The 19123-nt window shown below is 44.6% G+C and overlaps 1 protein-coding gene across 1 annotated transcript in view; it reads left to right on the forward strand.

The window, feature by feature from the left end:
* LOC138825086 (A disintegrin and metalloproteinase with thrombospondin motifs 18-like) overlaps positions 1-19123 on the forward strand; it is a 97676-nt gene that overhangs the window by 19427 nt on the left and 59126 nt on the right. The window contains exon 3 of the mRNA XM_070019458.1: positions 16533-16818. Within this exon, the coding sequence (XP_069875559.1) occupies positions 16533-16818 (286 nt within the window). The remainder of the gene's footprint in view (positions 1-16532; positions 16819-19123) is intronic.

The raw sequence follows: 19123 nt of genomic DNA on the forward strand, positions 1-19123 counted from the left end.
CAGACAGACAGACAGACAGAGAGGGACCAGAGATTTCTTCTCTACTTTGTGAAGGATCAAGGCGAAGGTAGTCATCTGTGAACTAGAAAGAAACCAACAAGTCTTTGTCTTGGACTTGTAACTTCTATAGCTGTGAGAAGGAACTCTTGTTTCTGTTCATGCCTCCCAGTGTGTGTGGCATCTTGCTGTGACAATCTTGCCACAGTGGTGCCGGAGGTTAATTACCGAGCAACCTGTGGAGGTAGAATACTTTTCTCTTATATGTAAGAGTGCAATGGAAGGATTCACTTCTTAAGCAGAATTTATTCATTATCACGTGGAATCAAAGCTTGGCTACAGTCTCTGTGTTCACTTAGAGCGTTATGACAGATCTGTTGCATTGACGACTGAAATGGGCTCTCTGCTGGCCCCTCGAGTGGACCGTGTGACCTGCTCTGCCAAGAAGAATGGGGGAGGCACGCCAGACCCCAAAAAGAATTCCAGTGTGTCAAAAGAATTCCATCATTTTTGGTGTGAATTTTTTCATTCAGGACGGGAACCATTTTGGATGTATTTGACCAGGGGCTGCTCGTCTGGACATAAACCCCAATCCACTTTAGCTGTCAACATGCCATTGAGGAGTCCAGAATTTTCTCTCTGAGCCCAGCACAGGGGTGGCCAAGTAAATGCTGTTTCAAGACAAACACTTCCCCTTTGTCTGGAGGTGAATGTCACTTTCCCTCGAAGGCTGATTTGCCTGCAATCACTCTGAATTGTTTTTTTCCTCACCAGTGGCAAAGGCAATTAACAGCAGCCTTAAAACATTTCTTCCCCCAAGGGTTCTTTTTTTTTTCCTTTCATTAAGACACTGTTCAAACATCATTTTCAGAAAGAAAAACAACATCTTCGATACTCTCAGACTGAGTTAAGCGCTTCTGCCCTGGTTTCTCAGGGTTTTCCCATGTCATCATGATGCATTGCGATTCCCCCTTCAGGGAGTGGGTCCTCTGCCTGCTAGACCGGGAGTAGCCGAGGAAGATACCCATCCTGACCATGTCAGCATCCTTGGAACCTGGCACTGAATCGGTCACATCCCATGCCAAGAGCGGGCTGTCTATGAGATACATTAGGAAAGGCAATGGACCCAGGGCCCTGGATGGGCCTTTGGGAAGCGAGAGCCGTTCTTTATTCACAACCCCCAGCTACCATGTATGTAAGAGCCAAGGGATGTTTACTCTCATTCCCAGTCTTCTTTTGAACAGTGTAAGCACACAGACTGTACTTTCCATGATTTTATTATATTTTTCCTCATTATTAGATTAACTGTCATTAATCATGTCCTGGAAATGGCTGGAATCTTCCTCTCTGTGGGTAAAAAGCATATGGTGGGTCAGATTTTGTGTTTGTGACAGGGAACTTAAGAAAGTGGAGTATCTTCTCATGTAACTAAAGTTCTAGATCTCTGGGTAGCATAATGACTAGGCATCTGGAGCCAGAGTGGATTCAAATCATGCTTTTGTCCATTCAGTGCCTGTGGGTTAGGGGCAAGTGACACTCTGTGCTTCACTTTCCATGTCACTGAAGTAAAGATGAAGTTAACAGAGGGGTCAGCAGAACCTTCTAGAAGTTTTATTTCCCACCTCCACCAAAGATGACAAAAACAAAGTGATGTCTGTGGTTCATCTAAAAGACAGCACCTAATAAGCAGTTCATATCGAGGCTATTATATGTTAGAGTTTATGATAATAAGGATGATAAAAATGATTACAGCCTGATCATGTATCACTGTGTAACTGTTACCTACTAATTGCTTCATCTGTACTTGATAGATGTTGTATTTCTACATCAGTGGGAGAGCATGTCTCATGAGGAAATGGGATTCGGAGGTAAAGCACTCAATCATGGCTAGAGTTCTTGGTATTGAGCCAAGCCTCTCATAAAACTACAGAGAATTGGGGTAGTTTTGTTAGACTAAGAACTGGAAAGTTAAGACATTAGCTTGATGTTGTTGTTGTTGTTTGGGGGGTGGTGGTTAGCAAAATCTAGCCATGTTTTTCTTTGTTTTGTAAAAAGATATTTTCTACTGGGTACAGGTGCCTCACTCCTGGAATCCTAGCTATTCAGGGAGGTGAGATCTTAGGATCACAGTTCAAAACCAGCCCGGGCAAGAAAGTCCATGAGACACTTATCTCCAATTGATCACCAAAAAAACCCCAAAACTGGATGTGAAGCTGTGGCTACAGTATTACAGCACTCGTCTTGATCAAAACATAATGGAGTGCTAGCCTTGAGTTAAAAAAAATGCCCAGACCCTGAGTTCAAGCCCCATTAATGACAAAGAAACCACAGGGGGGATTGTGTGCAAAGACACAGGATGCTGGCACGTTGGAGGATGCCACTCACTCTGACTGTCAGCTGCAGCTGGAGCTGGAATCAGAGAGGAGCCTAGGTCAAAGCCACCAGGAAATTCTTCCTGGGGTCCCTGAATTGGAAGGAAGATTTTCAACTGTTCAAGATGGAAGATTCCACTTTTCAATTTTATTGTCTTACTGGAAAGGTCTGGACTGGGGACACCAATTAATTCTAAATGCTACCATACCATCTATTTCTTGCTACCAAAACATTTTTTAGGGTAAATGACCAGGTATTCCAACCTGCACCTCTCTTCTTAAAGATCCACGTAGGATTCCAGATGGTAGTCAACAAAGCTGCCTGTAAGGATGCCTGCGACAGTTATTCAGGGGTCTTGCAGCGATCGTGCAGTAATTACCACAGTTGGTATTAATAACAGCAGCTACACTAGTGGTAACCAATCACACACCCACATTGCATGAAATGTGCCCAGTGCAGGACCTAACCCAGCACTTGACTTGATGCTTCACAGTGCCCTGCTTGTAGCCAAGGCATCTCTATGGGGTGTGTGTGTGTGTGTGTGTGTGTGTGTGTGTGTGTGTGTGTGTGTGTGTGTGTGTGTGTTTGGATCTTGATACCAATAAGAGTCTTTCAGAGCAAACAACCAGACATCAGTTAGTTTTATTGTGTCTTAGGGAAAATAAAACCCATGAATCTTTTAGAACACCTCCAGCATCTCTGAAGCTCTTGTTTCCAGGGGTAACAGTGTGGTGGATGGAGGATGTGCATGTGACTTGGGAGGAAGGCAAGTTCTCAGGAGTGTTGTTGGGAGCTGATCTCGCTGAGTCTCTGCTGCTCCTCTTGGTTGACTTGGTTCTCAGCACCTCCTGAGCGGTGGCAAGAGTGGCCATGAGTAGTTCTTGTCCTTTGTCCCTCCAGGGAGCAGTTTCAGACTAACATGACAGAGAGTTGATGCATAGCCAGATGACGGAGACGAGCTCATTTCTTAACCAGAATAAAAGTGAATTGTGAATTGTACATCCAGCCACCACCTGCATACATGGAATGAAGGAAGGGTGATAGCCACAACTCCCCAAGAGTTGCTGTTGCTGCTGGTCCACAGGAATAATTACAACAATGACAATGTTGGCTGGGAGACGTTAATGGAAAGTTCACGAGTATTGATTCTTTAGACACGGTCTTTGAGGAATCTGACATCTTCTCATGATTGGACTTAGGCAAATGGGAAGAATCATTCTTCTCTTTCCAATGTACCTCATTTCTGTCCCAGTAAATAAACATGCCAGGTACTATTTCCTTTTCACACCATGGAGTTTTCTTCTTTCCCATGTCTAAATCAGATTCTCAAGCTATTTTTCTTTCTTGCTCGCCATGTAGAAATAATAGCATTAGATTTGGACCAATATCGTATTTTAACAAAGCAACAGAGATTGGCATGTTTCGTGAACGGAGCGGGGGAGCCTTCAGTAATGGGGTTGGAATTCACCTGGTTGCTGACTTGGGTTTACAAAATAAACCAATCCTCATTTCTGACACGTGTTCTTGGAATCTTGGTTTCCCTTGTGTACTGGAATTTAGAATTTCCTCTTTGCAGGTTTTTTTCCTCCCTGACCAATTCTTTTACCTTCCACATTTGTTTGGGTTTCTCCCTCCTCCCCACATTTGTTTTTTGATTAAGCTTTCTTTTTTTTTCCTTTTAACCTTTGAAATTTTCCTGTGGTTTCGGTCTAAAATGATTTTTCAGCCTTGTGGGTCTGATAATAACTTCCTTCAAAATTTATACTAATCATGTGAAACTGGTTCATAACCCATGTGGTGTCTGGAAATAGTTACTTTTAAATGACTTTATGCTGAAGTGTAGTCATATTTTTGTAGAAAGGCTGTGATCTGTTTTTAATTTACAGCAGTTTGAAGTTGTATTGATTTTTTTTTCTGCTGATATTTCAAATTTCCCTTCATGGCAAACACCGACAGTTGATTAACCTCTTGGCTTCACTGTCAAGTGGAAATAACTTTATTTGCCCAAGTGGATGTCTACAGATTAAAAATTCTTAATTCTAAGTGGGAAACAAAAGCTTGAGAACTATAGAGTGCTGTGGTTGCTGATGGAGTAGGTAGTCAGTGGCTAGTGAAAATCTTGATGCTGTACTAGCTGGGTGGCCATTGGCTCATGACTTAATTTTTCTTTTTGAGGAACGGTTTCCTCATCTACAAAATATCAGTGTGGTATTTTCCCTGCCCTCAAGGGCTCTTAGGAGAACTGAGATGAAGCAACATGGTGCCCAGCTCATTAGGGGAAGTGCTTCACAAATACGAAAAAGTACCACTATCACGGTGAGTACTTGCAGCAATAGTGGTTAAAAATAATAATAACCTTGCACATCACTCTCTTTAGAGTAGACAGGACTGTTGAAAGGCTTCTCTAGATCTGGTTTCTCCAGAACTCTGTGGCTGTCATCCATCCCCTCCTTTGGCTATTACTATATTTTGGCCGTTGTTAACTCCTACTCAGAGTTCCAGCCTTTGGTAGCTGATTGCTGAGTACGAAAAGTATGATCCTTGCCTTTCTGAGACGTGCAGTTCAGCCTTCTCAGGGTGGCAGTTCCCTTATTCAATCAGTAACACATACAGCTTGAGGCTTGGCTTCAAAATGAAGGTGCACGGTGCTGTGAAGGCCCTGTGGAGGCGGAGGCAGCTCTGAATAAATAAAAATGGTGTTTCCTCCGAGGGGTGGTGGAACAATACCCAACCAGGCACAGAAGAAGTATGTGGTTGGCCGGTATCTTAGTCTTTTGAGCTGCTGTAACAAAATACCATGAAGTGTGACTTATAAACAGCAGAACTTTATTTCTCAGAGTTCTGGAGGCTGAAATCAGAGATCCAATAGTAGCATATTCAGGATCTGGCGAGGGCCCTGTTTTGGGTTGCAGCTGCCAGCTTCCTGCTGTCTGGGCCCCATCTCTAAAGGCACTAATCCCTTCACGTGCTTTCAGAACCTAAACCACATACCCCAGGGCCCTGAATCCTAAGACCACCATGTGTGGACTATTTTTTGAGGGAAAATTGTCTCTGCTGACTTAAACACCGACGCAGCGTTCAGAGTACTGTTCATTAGGGTTGATTATCTCAGCCCAAACAAAATGCTTCCTGATAGCTCACACCTGCTGGGCAACCCTTTCCCATGAGTCCATGCACTCCGGCAGCCTTTGGTATGGAGACCTTCAAATGAGGCATGTGATAGGGTAACACGCCAGGGAATTGAAGGACACTCACAGGAGAATGTTACGTGGCCTGGTCAGTGTGGCTACCACGTGACCTTGAAGAAGTCCTATTCTGCCTAGGATATCCAGTTTTACCTCCACAACAAGCAAGGGGAGCCCTTTGAATGCTTTAAATGTTATTTGTAGAGACATGGCCGACTTTGGGTGAATTGTGATTGGCATGTTATCCCGTTGTTGGGGCTGGCTGATTCTGCGTTCTTTCCTTCTGTGAATGCTTACCTTCCCCTCTTCTTGTAGATACTGTGAACTTTGCACTGGCTATAACCCTCTGCCAGTCCATTCATCATGTCAGTATAGAAAAGGACTGGGTTCTTGCATTAATAATCTCCTGCTTTAATGACTTATTCACTTACTAGGAAACAAAATCCATTCTTCTTATTCTAGCCAAAAGGTATGATTTTTGTACATCACACTTTTGCACAGGAACCTGCTCCAATGAGGGGAAAATGGGCCAGAAACATAGGCATTCAAAGTCTGTGTCAAAGCGTTATAAAGGAAAACCATGCCAGGGCCAGGCATGAGGAATTGTATGCTGACCATTTAGGGAAGTTCTGAGAGTATCACATACAAGGAGAAAATGTTCTAGATAGATAGGGTCTTGTACTCTTTGCCTGGGATGGCTTTGAACTACCATCCTCCTGATCTCTGCCTACCAAGAGCGCCAAGAATCGTGAAGTAAGCAGCCTATTTTGATGACTAGTGTGCTAGACAGCAATGACCTCTTGGTTATCCATAGGAATGCAGCAGGCCTGGCAATTCCTGAGGGGTGATAAAAGATGAGATCACCCAGACAGACAAAAGGGGTCCATGTGTCCTCTTCCATGGGGCAGCTAGATTTAACTTATACACTGGTAAGTGAATACGTTGGGTGGTATGCAAGTGTATGCAAATGTATTAGCTAAAATATAGTAGATTCAAGGGCGATCATAATTCCTTAGAAAAGCAGAATCAAAGTTGAGCAAAATAAAATACCCCAGGTACTCCAAAAGATAGGGGGGGGAACCAAGAGGAAAGGGGTAGAAGAATGAAGAAATGAAAAAGGGGAGAGTGCAGGCAAGAGTCCAATGTATATATCCTACAAAATTCAGAGGTGTGAGGGAAGGGGTCTGTAGGGGAGAGACGGGTGAGAACATTGAAAGGGGTGACATTGATCAAGAGGCATTGCATTCATCAACTGCCTTTTTAAATGGAAACTCCTTTGTACAACTACTTAAAGATACCTTTTTTTAAAAGAAAGATGAGACCTAAGGTTCTTTGCTTCTTTCAACTACCCAGTTGCTTACACGAGGCCCAAGTGCCCTCCTTAGTCCTTCTCTCTGATCATTATTCCTAGTTAAATCCCTGTGAATCTGCGTCCTTCTCTTCCATTTGTATATCCCTCAATCCATTAGTTGTTTTTATTACTCTTCTATTCCAAGCAGTAGCTACTAATGGCTTTCCCTCCTCAGCTCTTCTTGACTTCCTCCCCATCGCAACCCAGCCCTTTCTTGAAAATCTTTTCGGAATTGACATTTTTCTCAGGCTAGAGTTTAAAGTCTTCTAATGAACCCAGCAGCATTTGTGGGTTTATTCCCAGTTGTGTAGTTCTGCCTGTTTCACGTCTACCAAAGGGAAGTCTTGCTAATAATCTGACTGCATATGAACTTTTTCTGCTGAAGTATCTGTCCCTTCCATTGTCAGTAGTGGATGCATGCAAATGCACATGGACCTTCTACGCTTCACCAATCAAATAGCCACAGGCCACTGGACCCTGCTTTTTCATTCACCTCTGCCCCTATATCCCTTGTTGTAAGAAATCACCCCAAGAATGCATTCAAATCCTCTTACTTATCTTCCTAGTTCTTGGGTGGAGATGGGGCTAGGTTAACGGGGGTGAGGGATCAGGCTGGTGGGGGGGGGGTGTCCCTGGTCAGAACTTGAGCTTCTTAGGGCCATAACCAGCCTAAGGCTTGAGGCCTAGGGCACTGCTTAGCCCATTCTAAATGTTCAATAGTTGCTGAATGACTTAATTGGATAGCCACCATCCGTCACTAAAAGACTTTCCCAGATTACTGTTCCCTGTGGAAAGAAAGGAAGGAAGGAAGGAAGGAAGGAAGGAAGGAAGAAAGAAAGAAAGAAAGAAAGTAAGAAAGAAAGAAAGAAAGAAAGAAAGAAAGAAAGAAAGAAAGAAAGAAGGAAAGAAAGAAAAGAAGGAAGGAAGAAAGGAAGGAAAGAAAGAAGGAAGAGAAAGAGAGAGAGAGGGAGAGAGAGGAAGAGGGAGGAAGGGAGGGAGAGAAGAAGGGAAGGAGGAAGGGAGTGAGGGAGAGAGGAAGGACAGAAGGAAAGAAGGAAGGAAGGAAGGAAGGAAGAAAGGAAGGAAGGAAGGAAGGAAGGAAGGAAGGAAGAAAGGAAGGAAGGAAAAAGTAATATGTGATCTTATGATCTTATCTCCCTTTTGTGGATCTAGATGACCCCCAAGCTGGGGCTACTCTTGGTTTTTATTTGCTGTTGAATCACATCCCTGATTCTCCCCCCTTAAAGATGTCTTCATTTAGTTAATGAATGTCAGTTTCATTAGAAGCTGCTCTCTTGTTGCAAAAGCATCTTTTGGGTCATAACCCCAGGTTCTTGGGAGGCAGAGATAGAAGGATCATAATCTACGGCTAGCACCCGGCAAAAACACAAGATCCTATCTGAAACCACCTAAATAAAGCAAGCAGGGCTTAGGCTGTGGCTCAAGTGGCAGAGCACTCACCTAGCAAGCAGCAGGTCCTGAGTACAAACCCCATTACTACACTCCCCCCTGAAAAAAAGGTTAAAAAAATCCCAGTGCATTTGGACATTATTCATTGAATCAACACATACTTACTGAGAATCTGTTATGCATCAGTCTCTAGCTATTGGTTCTGAGAAAACTAGAAATAGCAAGGTCTGCTGACCTGACTGCTGGTAGGGAAAGAGGATCAGGGAGCACAGTGCTTCCAGAGAGGAGCTGGGAATGCAGTGGGCTCGCTCAGTGCTGGCTGAGTCCAAGGTACTAGTCGAAGTGGTCAAGTAAACCACTTACTGTATACGTAACACATTTGTGTTTTCAATGCCCAGAGCGAGCTTGCGTCCTAAACGTGTCCTCTCTGTATGATGGGGAAACCGAGGCATACAGGGTCACGGGTCTTCTGAGCAGTAGAGCCAAACTTCCAACCCAAACATGGAGTTCAGTCTGTGGCTATATGAAATTCGGACTCTCGGAGGACCTGTTTAAGTTGAGCAGATGGAGAAGAGCTTTCCCAAAAGAGGAATGGGACTTTTTAGGAAGATGGTGTTTATCATCATCATCATTGTGCTCCTGCTAGAGAAAGCCAGAAACAGGTTTAGCAAGTTTAAAAAGAACAGGCAGGAAAGTAGGAAAGGCTGGGGGAGGGGTGGGTAGGAGATCCTGGTGAGAGATGAGAGGCTAGAGAGAACATAAACGCAGGCAAAGATGTCTTGTTCTGGGCTGCATGGACGTGGATGTATCTGTAGCTGCACATGAGAGCAGTCGTCAGCGCTTAAATAAACCCCTGGAGAGAAAAGGCCCAATTTTCCCCGGCCTTGTTTGTTGTGGATGGACTAATGGTAGATATTGACTGTCATCTCCAGTCACCTAGGATCTTAGCCATGGTTGGAGAGTCAAATAAAACTCTCTTGGCAGAAGTTAAAAAAACTCTGAGCATCCTGACGTTGGTTTTCTTCGTGTCATCTTGGGAAGCCATGGATAATGTGCTCTGTAATTGCCCCTTTCGAGGAAAAGACAAAGGAGCAGACAGACAGAATTCTCTTTTAAAATACTTTGTTTTACCGTGCCAGAAGTGTGCATGGAGTTTGTGGCTGGGCCGCCAGGAGGATGGCCGAGCTGCCGCTACATGCGTGTCTTTGAAAGGTGTGCGTTTTGCAATTGGTACCATTGTTTATGTCCTTGGCTTGTTGCAGTGCAGTTCATCTCACCGTGCGGGGGGCCTGAGCCCCCTCACATTTTGAATAGATGGAAAGGGATCCCACACAGCCTGATCTATAACCAATGAACCAAAGAGCGGCCAAAGGGCCACAGTGTGGTGGCTTCCTGTCACAGTGTGCTCGTGACTAGAACAAGACCCGCATGATGGCTGAGTGAACTAAGGATCTAGGGGAGCATGAGGGAAACTCAGTCATTCGTCCCCTCGGTCGTGTGGTGGTGAGTTAACAACTTACGCTCTGTCTCCCACGTTTTCCAATCCATGGCTTAATAAGGCTGAATCTGGACAGAGGGTGTTAGTTTAGTGGAATGTAATTAGCTCTTGGCAATTTTTTTTTTTTGCTCCCAGGCTCCCTCCTTCACCCCCCTTCCCCCACTTCTGTTGGGAATGGCAATTTGGGTGCACCAGAGGATAGCTCCCTGAACAGAGCTCTTGACTCACGGGCAGTCTTCTGTAGTTTGTTTCTGCATGAAGGCACCAAGAATTTGCAAACTCACGGGCCCTGCGAGGTTAAATAAACTATGCTTCTGTCCCAGCCTTCTAAGAAGGCTGTGTTTATCTGCCAGGCTCCTGTTCACAAGGTGAACCATTCATTGAGCTCTTGAGGCATGCCCTTCCCCTAGCAGTGTACTCTGCGTGCATGCATATTTACTGCTAAGCAATGCTAAAACGAATTTTATGTTAGTCTCATTTTATGGATGAGGGAACTCAGGCCAAAGGAGATTCTGCAAGGGGTCCAGTGTGGCAAAGAATTTAAAGTGTGAAGTCAGAACCTGAATCTAAGTTGACTCAGAATGCATGTTCTTTTCCCTTTACTTCACTAGCGGCCGATTATAAATACTCCAAGGTATTACCTCTTTAATGACTAGATGTACAAGTGACACATTTGTGGAATTGACTTTCTGCTGGATGATCTGGCAGACACAAAAGAAAGAAAAGATAAATGAAATTCCTCAGTTCACGAGACATGTCTTAATACATCAGAAATACAACAGCCAGGGGCTGGTAGCTCACCCCTTACAACTTGTTTACTCAAGAGACTTAGAGCTGAAGGATCACAGTTTAAAGACAGCCTGGGCAGAAATTAATTCCATGGTACTCTAGCTCGAGAGAAAAAAAAACCAGCAAAAATCCAGGCTGGAGGAATACCTCAAGGGGTAGAGTCCTAGCCAAGCAAGCATGAAGCCCTGAGTTCTAATCCCAGTGCAGCCAAAAGAAATGCCTGCAAAGGTCACAAAGTCAGCGGTGTGCAGACACCAGCTGTTAGTTCAGAGGAGGGTAGGGAGCGGGGACTTAGAACTGGGAGCTGCTGCCTTCGGCAGAAATGGCTTCCGCATCACAGAGTTACCCGCTGATCTTCCCAGGTGAAAAACTGAACAGACTAACTTTCAGGACCCATCGAGTCCAATCTTTCTACTTAGAAGACAGAAAAAAAGCCTGAATGCTAGGTGACAAATAACCTGCCAGTAGTTGGTTTGGACCTTTTTATAAAAATATGTATTTATTGATATTATAAAAGTGATGGACAGTTACACAGTGGGTGACAGTTACATAAGTCAGATTTTTAAAAAGTGCATTTCTTTTTGAACAGCGTCACCCTCTTCCTTCGCTCCCTCCCAGTTTTTCCCTCCTGTCCCCACCCACAAGTTGTGTAGTTCCTGTTCCACATGGTGTCTGGTACCCTGCCCCTTACCTTCCCAGAGACAAACAGACTTAAGACACAAGTCAAATGTAAAGACAACAAAACAGCCATAGCAACAACAAACATCTCTCATTTCAATTTCTTGGAGTTCATTTCCTGACGTAGTATTTGATAGGATCACAGGTGCATAGCTGTTGAGCCTTGGTGATCCGCTCCTATGAGTATCCAGCAATTCTTTGATCTTCCCAGATCCCGTTTCCTTCCTCTGTAAACGGAAGGGAAATTGCAAACATCGCCTAATCCTATGATTATTTTCCTGGGATTTACAATAAGGCAGGGAGCAAGGGGAAGCAGAAGATAAATAACTGCAGAAAATTGGGACCAGCCGTCTCCAGCATGGCGGTCACCCTTGGGAGAGCTTATGAATCCCAGCTTGTCATCCAGCCCCTCCCTCTCTGTGGCCACCCAATGGGCTGGTGCCACGTGGCATGTATTTCACTGCATGTTTAACAGCTGGTTCCTGGCATGGCTTCCTGTTCCAGCTGTCTGGTTAACAAATGAAGGTTGTCAGTTCCAAGAGAGGCAGGGCAGGGCAGGGCGGAGAGCTTGACATAACCCATCACCACTGCAGAAACAAGTAGAACCATATGTCTTCCTGGTGGCGCATCAGCCGGCAGCAGCCTTGGGGATGGAGAAGCATCATTTATTCCAAAAGAAAAAGAAAAAAAAAACACCAAAAGATTGTTCCACTAGCTTGCAAACATAATATCCTATTTGTGCATTTCTAGCTGGAATATAGCATGCCTGTCAGTTGTTCCTTCTTGGAAAGACATTGTTTTCAGCCAACATGTATTGAGAGTTGACCACATGAATTCCTCACTCCCCAAACTTAGCAACCAAATAAACGGAACTTAAATAGCAAGAGATAACAACAATCTGATGGTCAGATTGCTAGGAGTTAAGAGTTTTTCCTAGCAAGGGATACTAAACTTATAGCAAAATAGGCACCTGTTCAGATATGATATAGAAGGTCTAGACTTTGATGTGTGGGTAACCTATATTTCTAATGCTTAGATATTTCTTTTAAAAAGGAAATCTAGAGGAAAGATGGTGTATTAATGAGACTTGATACACTATAGATGATAGGTAACGTGTGCGTGTGATGTCAGTTCCTCCTGTCTAACTTCTTACCATATTTCACAATTCTTTCACGGCTATAAGAGTCAGAAAATCCCTACAGGGATGCACTGCTGGAGTTTTCTATCACATTGCTTGGTTCTTAGGGCTTTTCCCTTCCGAACCTTTGGCTCCTTTCCACTGTTGAAGTATTATCCTCAGAGATGGCCCGCCCTAATTTCATCCTTCCCACAGAGTCCAGGATGTCCCTTTAGGTCTTTGGCATAATCTCAATGCCACACCAAAGCCATCTGTGTCCTCAGGGCACAGAATCAGGTACGACATTATCTCTGCTTTGTGGGAGGATTTAGATCACCAGGACTAAGCAGAACCTAGAGAAATAATAGTCCCTTCAAAGGGGTCTTCAGAGTGTGCTGTGACCAAGTGCAGGATGGGCCGGGGCCTGTGGGATAGGTCTGTAAATCAGAATGAGCACCTGGGAGAGAGACAGATCTAATTCATCGGTTGTGTTCCTCTTCCATAGTCGGGGGGGGGGCGCGGTCAGGGGAATCCTTAAATTCTAGGCATCCATGTCTTGCTTCATTTTTAGGTCTTCCTCAGCACTGAGCATGTTATGTGATGGGTGGAATTAGTCCACAAATATTTACAAAGCATCTACCATGCGTGAGACACTGGGCATGCAAAGTCAGCAATACAGACACACGTCACAGCCTTTGTGGCACTCATTGTGAGCAAAGGACAGAAAGCACAGAGGGGAGCAGCTCCCTGTGGGACCAGCAAGTATTGATAAGGCATGTTACAGATAAACCAAACTGACTGATGTTGAAAATGACAGGAGTTAGTTGTGTCTTGATAGACTGTGATGGGGAGAGGGTACTAAAAGAAAGAAGATCTCTAGGGCAAGGCACAGAAAGTAGCCACCACAGAAGATTCTGGGATGGGAGCTTGGCCTTCCTGTTTCTCAAACAGCAGTAGAACCAGTGCAGCTCTAGCTCAGCTAAAAGGAACAAGAGATAGACAATACCAGAAAGGCTACCTGGTGGGATAATATCCTGGGCGTAATATCCCTACTCTTGGTCGGTGACCGTTCAATGCCATGCTTTGGGAAAAGTAACTATGGAGCAAGAAAGACTAGAGTTTGGCAACAGGGGAGTGAGCTAGAAGGTCATTCTGTTGGTTTATTGAGAGGTGACACATGACAAACTGGCCTAGGGTGTAAGCTCCAGAGATCTACTCTTAGGTTGATATTTGCTAGCATTCTCCCTTCTCCTCCTGCTGGTACTGGTGGGGGTTGAACACAGGGCCTTGTGTTCTTGCTTGGCTTTTGTCTTTGTGCTCTACCACTTGAGGCATGTCTACCATTGCGGATTTTTCCTAGTTAGAGATAAGAGTTTCATGGATTTGTCTGCCTGAGCTGGCTCTAAACTTTGATTCTTAAGGTCTCAGCCTCCTGAGCCACTGGTGCCTGATGACTTTTCTTGTTTTGCTACAAAGAATTAGTCTAGATTTTTACTCTTGACACTCTGAACTGCAGTGTGTGGAGCCAAGATAGTTGTCTCAATAGAAGATGGCTATATTTTAAAAAAAAAATCACTTTCTCAATATAGAAATTTCTATTAAACAATTGAGTAGCCCACTGACTTCATAGAATAAGAGGGAAAATAGAAAGCTTCTAAACCGGTTGGTCTAGTCCAGGCACTTAAGTAGCTTAAGCCTTTGATATTAGTTCAACCAAGTAAGGAAGTGAGTAAAGCTGGAGGGCTTTCAGGATAATTCACTGGTTTTTTTTTTTTTTTTCAAATTCCCTCCCTCTTCAATCACTCTGTCTTTAGGGGACTATAAATGGGGCCTTTTGTCTTGTTACAGCCGGGAAGGGAAGAAGGGAGGGCATGGTTTGGATGAGGGGCTCTTGCTCAGGGGGAATGGGGAACCTGAATTCTACCTGTTGCTTCCTGCTAGGATTTCCTAGCTGTAGGGTTAAAGAAGACATTGCACAGCCTGCTCCTGGCCTCACTCTGGGGCTATACAAAGAGTTTGTTTCATGATCTTAACTGCTGCTGATGGTACCCTGACATCGTTCAGTTCTTGGGTACAAAGCCTAATATTAGGGTACCCCCCCAACCGCTGTACAGCAAAGGAACCACACAGGATAGGAAGATAGTAAAGAGTGGTTATTAAGAAAGAGGAATTGCTATACATCTTGTGGGTGAGAATGGCAGGGGAAAACTGGGAGAGAGCGAGGGAAGGGGTGACGTGGTTCAAAAACAGAAATGTATTCATGACCTGACTTTTGTAACGCTTCTGTACATCACCTCTACACCAACAATGAAATATTTAAAAAAGAAAAAGAAAAAGGAAAGAAGGGGGAATTATGCCTTAGAGGTGAGGTAAGCAATCCAGCTAAAGCCTCACTGTGTAGAAGTTCTTGGAGGCTGGGGTTTTATCCAAGATGGCAGGGTTGCTAGGTGGTGCAGAATAAGACCCTCCCCATATGACTTAGCCACTGAGCAGAGACTTCCTGTCCTCTTTGCTCTTCCTGGTTTAATCTTGACACAGGGAGTGGGTTCCATAAGGGTATAGACCATTATCTTATTCGCTGATGCTGAGTGTGGACTACCAGGTGTGAAAAAAGGAATCTTTGTAGCCCAGGGTGTCTCCCCATTCCTGCTCACGTCTACCTATCTTCCTTTTCTAATGGAACTCGTCCCCCACCTCCTAGTTACATACCCCCAACTTGATGTGACCTCTGCATCCCCGCTGCTCTGGCATGTGGTGATAAACATCACTGTTTGTTGCCCAACATAGGGAGCATGTGCCAGTGGTATCTATGATAGAGGCTGTGTAGAAAGTAAGGAGGGGCGTGGAGTGAGGACTGGCCAAAGTCAGGACACAGATGTCCTTCGTTGAGGAAGCCCACCAGCAGACTGTGGCCTGAAGATTATTTGCCAGTGGGAGTGGAGAGATTTTGGAAGCACCGCTGCTCTGAGGAGATGGCGTCAAAGCCAGGACACTGGAGACAATCCAAGAAGTCCAGGACCGATCTGGAGAAGGAACACACGTGTGCACAAAGACCGCTGAGTGTGAAGGACTGAGTAGATGTTTGGAATGGCGTGACACTGAGGGACAGGGGACAAAGGCCTACAGGGAGCAGCATGTACAGGAATCTGTGAGCCCCAAAGAGAGATTCCTAACCGAGTCCAGGGTAGCAGTGGATGTCCGTTGGGTTAGAACTCCAGGTTGGAGAGGACAGGTGAGGTTTGGGGCTAGTAGGTAAATAGTTCAGAATGTGGACTAGAAGCTGCTAGAGGCCATGGCCCAGGTGAGAGGTGGATGGGTGGGCACCTGGGAACGTAATGCAGGCGATTTCTGGAATCGTGGGGCTCATTTTAACCTTTCATTCTGCCTGTCGATCTTCTCCCATCATCTCTGTGAGGATATGACTAGGAACTATTTTGTGAAGCTTTAAAAAATACCCAGCATGTACTGGGTGAGCCAAATCATCCATCTGGACATCCAGGTTCTAGCCGTGTGGGTCCATAAGATAAGTTCTCCGAAGGCAGTAGATACTTGAGGTACTGGGACACTAAGGGCCACACCTACATTCTAATGGGAGCTTATGAAATCACGATAGAATACATTACCAACACATTAGTGTGGGCATTTATATCTTCATCACCCTCTCCCATGTTTACTAGCATCTGCCAGGCAAAGGCAAACAAGATGCCCCAGAGTTAAGTCCTGCAAACCCACATACACATCAGAATCAGCGGCCTAGCTGGCAGCTCAGTGGTAGAGTACATGTACATGCCTAGAGTGTGTAAAGACCTCGATCCCTATCACCTCCCTCCCCCACCTCTCTCTCTCACACACACACACACAAACACACACACACACACACACACATAAACTTGACAGCATAGTAGCAGTGAGCATTAGTTCAGGAGATGGAGGACCATCCGCCTTACTAGTAGCCATGGCAACAAGGTATGTAATGATGCAGATAAAATTGGGATGGTAGATGTGGAGCCATTTCCTGTCTCTCCACAGGAAGTTGTCACTACACAGATGCTGGGAACGGCCCAGGAGAAAGGGGGCGCATGTGGGATGGATGCATGGCATCACAAATGTGTTCTCTTGTGTTTGGCTCTTTAGTCAGGTCTGATAAAGACGCGAAAAAACGAATTCCTCATCTCACCGTTACCTCAGCTGCTGGCCCAGGTACATAACTACAGTTCCCCGGCAGGCCACCAGCCTCATGTACTGTATAAAAGAACAGCTGAGCAGAAGATCCAGCAGTACCACGGCTACCCCAGCTCTCACCAGACTTCTCCCGGTCACTCCCCAGGCCAGAGCCCCCCGGCACCCCAGAGTCAAGAGACAGAGCACTACCCCCATCGAAGGTGGCAAAGGCAACATTTTTGTGGACGACGCAAGAAATGTATGTAAGGAAAGTTTTTTCTTGTTCTGTGCTTAGGAGGGACTCGCTCCACAGGTTGTCTTGGGAGTGGGTGGGGCTGCCCACTGCAGGTTAGGATCTGGGCTAGGCAGCTTCCCCACTGCCCTGGATGATGGTGGGTCAAGGAAGCACGGGTAATCATCCCGACGGCCCATCTGTCTGGGTTAAATTCAGAAATACTGAGATGTGGGTTTAAGGGTTAGCTGCAGGTCTCAACCTTGGTTCTTGGGAAAGACTTTGAGATGATCCCTTGATGAACCAAATTGGAGGTGAATCTGTAGGTGTGGTTGGGTGTTCCTTCTGGGGACAGGAAGAAGAGATCGTCCAGAAAACAAGAACATGGGCTCTAAAGGGAGGGGAGAGTGCCACACGCCTGGTGACTCTTGGGAATACTTTGTGAGCCAGTAAGAGCTCTGGAATGTTCTTGATCAATATTGTACAATAGAAATATCATGCAAGCCCCAGATATTAAAATTAAAAATTTATAACAGTCATTTTAAATATGTGGAAGGTCAAATTAATTTTAGAAACATGCCCTCTAACCCCCAAAACAGATAATATCATCATTGCAACATATAGAAGAATTTCTAATGAAATATTATGCATTGTCTTTTCACATTATATTTGGGACATCTAGTGTTTAGAGTGTTCACTTTTTAATTCTATTAGCCAGGCGCTGGTGGCTTAGGTCTGTAGTCTGAACTACTCAGGAGGCTGAAATCTGAGGATCATGGTTCAAAGCCAGCCCAGGCAGGAAATGTCTGTGAGACTCTTTAATCAACCACCAGAAAACCAGAATTGGAGGTGTGGCTCAAAGTGGTAGCGTGCTGGCCTTGAGCAAAAAAGCTTAGGGCCTTGAGTTCAAGCCCCATGACTGACAAAAAAAAAATTACTGTTATTATGAAGGTGTTGTTAAGTTACGGGTTAAAGTTACATACGGCAAATAAAGAGTACATTTCTTTTGAACAGTGTCACTTCCCTCCCTCACTCTCTCCCAGTTTTTTAGGTTTTTTGTTTTGTTTGTGTTTTTGTTTTTTGTCAATTGTGGAGCTTATACTCAGGGCTCGGGCACTGTCCCTGAGCCTCTTTGTGCTCAAGGCTAGCATTCTACCACTTGAGCTGCAAGCCACTTCTGGGAGTCACAGAGACTTTTCTGCTTCAGCTGGCTTCAAACTGTGATCCTCCAATCTCAGCCTCCTGAATAGCTAGTAATACAGGCGGGAGCCACCAGCACCCCACTTTTTAGTGTATTTTTATGGCTCAATTTCAATTCAGATGATCAGTTTTCATGAGAAGTTATCTGTATTTTGATTTCCACAAGTTTTCAAGTTGAAAAAGTCGATTTCTATAGTCCAGTTGTCTCAAAGGTACAAGCTTTCCAGTTGCTGAGAGAAGTATTACAAATGTAAATTATATTAAATAAAGAATTGGATTTATCTGTTCACCAGCCACATTTCAGCGGCTCTGAAGCCACACGTGGTAAGTGGTACTGCACTGAATGAAGGACCAATGAGGGCTCTTAGGGATGAGAGGAGCGAGCATGACAGGACATTCATTGCGAGTTATCATACAGAAAATGTTCTACCATTTCAACAGGCTTTTGTTGGTGGTTAGCTCCTCTTTAAGGACCATCCCGCTAGCATCTCCCAGTAATACTGGAATCCATGATACTGTGGTGTTATGGTGGTACTGCTGTGTATGTAATATGAGACATCAAAGCTAATGTGTAGGATTACCTTATGCACGGTTATCCTGTCCTTTTCAAGAAAGAAGCAACAGAGACCCAAGACGATAGGGCTAATGAATGGTGAACTTTAGTAGACTTTGTTTTAAATCTAACACTACATGAGGTTCGATCCTGTGTTCTCCTTCTGTGGAAGGCTGATTTTCACTAGTTGTTGTAGTATTACAATCTTCCTTTATGACTTCAGTCCAACATCACTGTCCTCTGTTTTCCAAATGCCATTGTCTTTATCTCTCCAGGGCTCACCAGACTTATCACTATTCGCTCACGCCAGGTGTTGTGCCAGTCCCAGCAAACACCTGTAGGTCTCTAATCAGAGTAAGGCCAGTATAATTACGCTGTTAAGTTTTAAACCCTTTATGACACGTTTTTGAAATCCCACACCTGACTTGTTTCCCCCAATAATGAAGTCAATATCAGCTTAAAAAGTCCTTTATTTAGCCACTTCTTTTAAAAATTATTTTTTATGATCCTTTAGTTGGACAAAGGGGTTTCATTTGAGCTGTGAGTACGATGCATCTTGAGCAATCTCCCCCAACCTCA

Source organism: Dipodomys merriami, unplaced genomic scaffold (genome assembly GCF_024711535.1).
Source record: "Dipodomys merriami isolate MVZ:Mamm:240054 unplaced genomic scaffold, mDipMer1.0.p SCAF_134, whole genome shotgun sequence".
Classification (NCBI taxonomy): Eukaryota; Metazoa; Chordata; class Mammalia; order Rodentia; family Heteromyidae; genus Dipodomys; species Dipodomys merriami.